At 44.8% G+C, this 6,551-nt stretch overlaps 1 protein-coding gene across 1 annotated transcript in view; it reads right to left on the bottom strand.

The window, feature by feature from the left end:
• The window catches only part of FBXW8 (F-box and WD repeat domain containing 8), a 113,514-nt gene extending 112,154 nt beyond the window's left edge, over nt 1-1,360 (bottom strand). Inside the window, exon 1 of the mRNA XM_015413428.1 lies at nt 1,076-1,360. Coding sequence (XP_015268914.1) covers nt 1,076-1,198 — 123 coding nt within the window. The 5' untranslated portion in view covers nt 1,199-1,360. The remainder of the gene's footprint in view (nt 1-1,075) is intronic.
• Between the last annotated feature and the right edge of the window lie 5,191 nt (nt 1,361-6,551).

Genomic DNA, 6,551 nt, shown 5'->3' with positions numbered 1-6,551 from the left:
AGGCAGCTCCATTGTTCCCTATGGAGTACCCCCCCCCCCCACAAACATAAGGAACTATCAGGCTGGCATCCATTCTATGGCCTGGCAGAGCCATTTCGTCACAGAGCTCAAAGCAATTTACGTACAACAGTGATTTAAAAGACTAAAATGTTTAAAGATAGATCAATAAAGCCATCAACAACAGAATTCAGACCAGAAACTACTTACAACTTTTCTCTGATGCTAAGTCATTCCAGAAAGATGTCTTACACCCCTTCTTAAATTCATCATCATCATCAGCTACCTTTACTGGCATCACAAAAAAAACATACATCTTCTTAAATCCTAACCTCCTCTGGCAGGTAGTTCCAAAGAAAACAAGCAACCACAAGCTTTGTTTCCTTGCTCCTAGAGACCATACCTAGTGAAGTGTGCCATTCCAAATTCACCAGCAGCGGCTAAGAACATAAGAAGTGCCCTGTGGATCAGGCCAGTGGTTCATCTAGTTTGACACCCATTGCCCTGGAGTGCCAACAAACTGGGCATAAAGGCTTTTCGCCTAATGCTCCCTTCTAGCACCAGCATTCAGAGGTCGACTGCTTCTGGATGGGGAGGTGCCCTTTAGTTATCATGGCTAGTAGCCACTGATGGATCTCTCCTCCATTAACCGATTTAAACCCCCGTTAAAGTCAACTATACTAATAATAATCACTACATGCACTGGCAGTGGATCTGCAGGCATGGGGAAAGGGGGGGGAACACTTTAATGACATTGTAAACCACTTTGAACCACTTATGAACGCAAAGAAGGTGACAGATCAAAAGATACTACATCGTGCTTCCTGGTCTGATTTCGACAAGTGCAGCACGTTTCTGCACTACGCAAAGTGGGCTCCATTCCAGAAGAAAGCTAATCTGTCCAGTTTTTAAGCTCCACGAAAAGTTTTGCTATTTTTTACTCCAGTCGCCAAACGTAATTATTTTGCTGGAATTTGTTATACTTTCTTCAGCGGAAAGACAGAATTTGATGGGGTTGAGGGAAAAGCCAATACAATTTGAGTCTAAAGAGGACCCCCATCCCACCCCTATTTCATACCAAGTCCCGGATGAGCTGCCCCAGAAAGTCTTCCTTCCCTCCTCCGGGTACTTCACTGGTGCAGTCGGGGCCAGGCGCGGGATGCGGCTCAGGGACCGCAGTGCTGGGGCTACAGGGGCGCATGCAAGGCTCAGCGCCCGGATCTCCGCAAGGGATCCCCCCAAAGCCTCCCCACCCCTGCACGGGTTCTGGGGCTGCTCCTTCGGACTCTGGCTGCGGCCCACGACGCCTCTTCCGCCTCGGGCAGGCATCGCTGGAACTCCTCCGGCCCCGAGCCAATTCCGCTCTCCAGCGGCGACGAAACACCTCCAACTCAGCTGCTCCCTCCACCATGGTAACTCAACAAAACCCGGATGGACGGAGCCGGCCGCTTCCTGCTCGCGGTCCGGGCAAGATTACGGTCCGGAACGGAAACAGCGGCTGTCGCCCTCGGGTTCTGTTGCTGCGAAAAGATCAGCCAGAAGACGCCTGCGTCAGCCAATCAGCGGAGCAGAATCACGGAGGCACCTGCGGAGGTTCAGAATTTGGCAATGACCTGGCACAGTGCCTCTAGTTCTAAATCGGACATTATTATTGTTGTTATTATCAATGTTAAGTGAAGATTAGCTTCATGACGATGATAGTTGTTTTGGTATTGTTATTATTATTATTATTCAATAATTAATTATTATTAATTTCTTAATATTAAGGCAATTCAAAGCTTGTGGTTGCTTGCTCTTGCGTTAAAGGTGCAATAAAGTGGTTGTTTTGTGCATAAGGCTGCCAATCTCCGCGTAGGACCTGGAGTTAGAGTTGCCAGCTCCAGGTTCTGAAATACTTGGAGATTTTGTTAGTGGAGTCTGAGAAGGTTGTTGTTTGGGGAGGGGAGAGACTTCAGTGGGGTATAATGCCATAGAGTCCACCTTCTAACATGGCCATTTTCTCCAGGTGAACTCTGTCACCTGGAGAGCACTTGTAATCCCAGGAGAACTCCAGCCACCACCTGGAGGTTGGCAACCATACCTGGAGTTCCCCTGGAATGCCAACTGATCTCCAGACTACAGAGATCAGTTCCCTTAGGGGGAAAAAGCAGCTTCAGAGGTTGGACTCTATAGCATCACATCCCGACTGAGTACCCTCCCTCCCCTGGTTCCACCCCCAAATCTCCAGGGAATTCGAACCCAGAGTGGACAACTCAAGTGCAATCCTATGCAGTTACTCCAGTCAGTTCCATGGATTTAGACTGGACTAACTCTCCATATGCAACCCTGAGCAGAATTATACTCTTGGTTTCAATGAGATTTGCCAACCTTCAGGTGAGGACTGGAGATCTTGGAGAAAATGTCTGCTTTGAAGAGTCGGCTCAATGGCATTATACCCTGCTTAGGTCTCTCCCCTCCCCAAACCCCACCCCCAAATCTTCAGGAATTTCCCTACTTGGGGTTGGCAACTCTAATTTTACTAGAGATGAAGGTTCTTAATCTATATAGGATTGCACCACAAATTTGTTGCACTCTCAGTGGTGGAAAGTGCTGTCAGGTTGCAGCCAACTCATGGCAGCCCCACAGGGTTTTCAAGACAAGAGATGTTCAGAGGTGGTTTGCCATTTCCTGTCCCTGCATAGCAACCTTGGCCTTCCTTGGAGGTCTCCCATCCCAGTACTAACCAGGGCTAACCCTCTTTAGCTCCTGAGATCAGAGATCTGGCTAGCCTGGGCCATCCAGATCAGGGCTTGTTGCTCTTTTGCTTAACAGCAAATTCTGTGGAATTCAGTAGAAACTACTTCCAAATAAGCATGCATGGAATTAGGCTGCCTGACAGCTGCCCATTTGAAGTAATGATTACAATGGTACCGAAAACATCTAAAGTTTTAGGTTACTGGCTGGAATGGTCAAGGGGCTAGAGTGATGGACTTTGGCCAGACTTAGGTTCATATCCTCCCTCAGCCACAAAGATTATTGGATGATCTTCTGGTAACTTTCTGTCAGCCCAGTCTATCTCACAAGACTACCGTCAGGATAAAACGGGGGGAGGGAACCATTTGTTGTTGTACAGTCACACTGGATCCCATGGACCAGATCACGCCAGGCCTTCCGGTCCTCCGCCGTCCTCTGAAGGACACACTTAGGTTCATATCCTCCCTCAGCCACAAAGATTATTGGATGATCTTCTGGTAACTTTCTGTCAGCCCAGTCTATCTCACAAGACTACTGTCAGGATAAAACTGGGGGAGGGAACCATTAAGTAAAGCCAAAAAGCTTTTCTAAAAAAATTAACAGAGATAGCCGGTATTACAGTGTGCAGTCTGCTTCTCTGTACATAGAAATCAGTTCCACTGATTAGCACATGCATATATATCCTTAATGCCATGACCTCCTTGGAGGGCCGGTGGAATAAAAATGTACTAACTAAATAGTACTCTTGGGCCAGTAAATCTGTGAAATGACTCAATAGAAATTCATTGCAATTGAAGTGATGTTGGTTGATAGCAAAAGTTCAGCCACCTGTGTTCTATCAGCAATGGCCCATTCACATGAGCAAATCCCTGCTCAATGTTGCAGTGACTAAACAACATGCATGTGTGAAAGATGAAATGTGCATGGAAGTGCATCTGACTATGACCCATAAGTAAAAAAGACCCTGGTTCAAATTTCAGTTCATGCTCATTTGCTATTTTAGGATGGTAATATTGGTCTACTGCCCCCTAGGGCTGCTGAAAAGATTACTGCTATAATTTAAACCAAACCGTTTATGATGTGTGTGTGAGGTATTATTTTGTTTATAGTGAGTTTTCACTTCATTTACAGTGCAATTCTAAAAATTTGTACTCTTCTAAGCACTGAAATCAATGGGCTTAGTGGGGTGTAACCTGGGTTGGGATGGTGCTGTTGGACTACCTTAATTCCGTTACTAGTGTTTGCTACTTTCCTTTTTTCCTTCTAGTTTGTACCTTTTTGGTAGTATTTTAATTTGATAACTGATTGCTGGACAAATATTTCAGGATAAAAAGATAATTTGTTTGTATTTTTTCAGGTTTCTTCATGAGGGTATTGATATACAAATTTGATTGCTGGACAAATATTTCAGGATAAAAAGATAATTTGTTTGTATTTTTTCAGGTTTCTTCATGAGGGTGATATACAAATTTTAAGACAAAACCAACGATTAAAACATAGGTCAGGACAGAGAGGTCATTGAAATAACACCAGATAAAACAAAAGGTCTTCACCCGCTGATGGAAGACAGTGATAGAAGGGGGCAGATGAATGTCCCTGGGAGGGAGTTCCACAATTTTGGTGTGTCAACCAAAAAGGCCCTTTCTCAGGTTGTCATCAGGTTGTCATTTATTTATTTATTTAGATTTTTAGGCCGCCCTTCCCTGTAAGTAGGGCTCAGGGCAGCTAACAACAGAAAAGGTCTGCAAAAAATAAAAAGGTAAAAACCAACAATAAATGCACAATACATACTACACCAATAATATGATTAAATTGTTCCATGATAGTAGCTGAATTGTTCCAAGATGGTAATAATTTCAGTTTTCGTATTTTCCTGCCCCCCCCCCCCGCAGGGGGGATGGCTTGTGGAGATTGAACGTTATGAGTGTGCCAGACTACGTGCTGTACTGTCGCTGTCCTAAACCAAATGCCCTGTGCCACATTTCTGCCTTACAAGCCCCGCGGAAAGGTAACAAATCCCGCAGGGCACAGATGTGCTCTGGCAGAGAGTGCCACCAGGTAGGGGCCAGGGCTGAAAAAAGCCCTGGCCCTGGTCGAGGACAGCCAGATCTCTCTCGGATCTCACCTCAGATGGTTGAGGCACCGGAAGCAGGACCGCAGAAGATGATCATAGAAGTTACATAGGTTCATATGGGACAAGGTGATTTTTAAAGTATGCTGGTTCCAAACCATATAGGGTTTTAAAGACCAGCACCTTGAATTGGACCTGGAAACAAACTGGGAGTCAGTGAAGATGGACCCAGACTAGAGGAATATGGTACAACCCACTCCAGTCAGCATCCTGGTTGCAGCATTCTGTACCAACTGAAGTTTCCATGTAGAACACATTTGTAGTAGTCTAATTTAGATGTTACTGGGGCATGCACCACAGTTAGGGTTGCCACTTCCCTTGTTGCATCATCATGTTGGGGACCTCACAGAGTGATGCTTTGGTTTGAGGGCAAAGGTAAAAAGTAAAGGTTTCCCTTGCTCGAAAGCCAGTTGAATCTGACTCTAGGGGGCGGTGCTCATCTCCATTTCCAAGCTGAAGAGCCAGCACTGTCTGAAGACATTTCTGTGGTCATGTGGCCAGCATGACTAAATGCTGAGGCGCACAGAATGCTGTTACCTTCCCACCAAAGCAATGCCTATTTATCTACTTGCAATTTCTTGCTTTCGAACTGCTAGGTTGGCAGGGGCTGGGCCCAGAGACGGGAGTTCACTCCATTATGTGGCACAAGGGTCTCGAACTGCCGAACTACAGACCTTTCGGTCTGCAGCTCAGCGCCTTAACCTCCGAGCCACCACAGCAAAACTCTATGGTAAAACTGGCTTCAAACCATAGGGTTTTGCCTTAAACCAGAGTGTCGCCGCATGATGTCCCCGACACGATGATGTCACTTTCTCTTTTTTTTTAAATCCCCCTAGGGATATTTTTTATTTTGCATATACTACAAACTACAAGGAAATATAGGGGAGGGACTACAACTAGGGATAAAGAAAAGCAAACCACACTAGACTAAAACCCCAAAGAGAAGGAGATCTTTTCACTGTTAGTAAATATATTAGTACCATTAGTTTTATTATCACAATATACTTGTTGAGTTCTTGCTTATAACAATTCGCTTCTTGTATGTTATTTTGTTAGTTGTTATGAGAGAAGTCTCTGATCATCTTCTTATTCTTTGCTTCAAAAGGCCATTTTCCAAGTCCTTCTGCCTTTACTTCGGCTTTCTGTCTCTAAAATCGTATACCACTCTGGCAGGTCCTGCACCCTTTTCTGCCGCAGAATCCTCTTCCGTTCCCGAGGTAGCAGAGTCACTTGACTTCAATTCTCCCTCTTTAGACTCAGCATCTGTCCCCAGCTGACGTTTCAAACATTCTTTAGTTTTAAAAGTGGAGTCTATCTTCTCCCTTCTATTGTTGATCTTAAAGATGACACCTTCCGGAACCGCCCATCTGTACGATATTCCATTAGTTTGAAGAAAAAAAATTAATTCCTTGTAATTTTTCCTCTTTTGTCTAATTTCAAATGGAATATCCTTTAAAGTTTTAATGGTTACATTTCCCATTTTCAGTGGAGTTGCTGATGTTGCTTTTAAAATGGCATCTCTGGTTTGTCTTCTTGAAAACTTGACCACTATTTCTCCAGGTAGGCTATTTTTTTAATATAGTTGGAGTAAGCCCTATAGGCTGTCTCCATTTTGTTTACCAGTTCATCCGCTGTTAAGCCTACTACTGGAGCGATGATCTCACTGAGCACCCTCTTCAAGTCTTCCCGA

Source organism: Gekko japonicus, unplaced genomic scaffold (assembly GCF_001447785.1).
Source record: "Gekko japonicus isolate JY-2015 unplaced genomic scaffold, Gekko_japonicus_V1.1 scaffold85, whole genome shotgun sequence".
Taxonomy (NCBI): domain Eukaryota; kingdom Metazoa; phylum Chordata; class Lepidosauria; order Squamata; family Gekkonidae; genus Gekko; species Gekko japonicus.
This window is presented reverse-complemented; position numbering and strand designations above follow the sequence as displayed.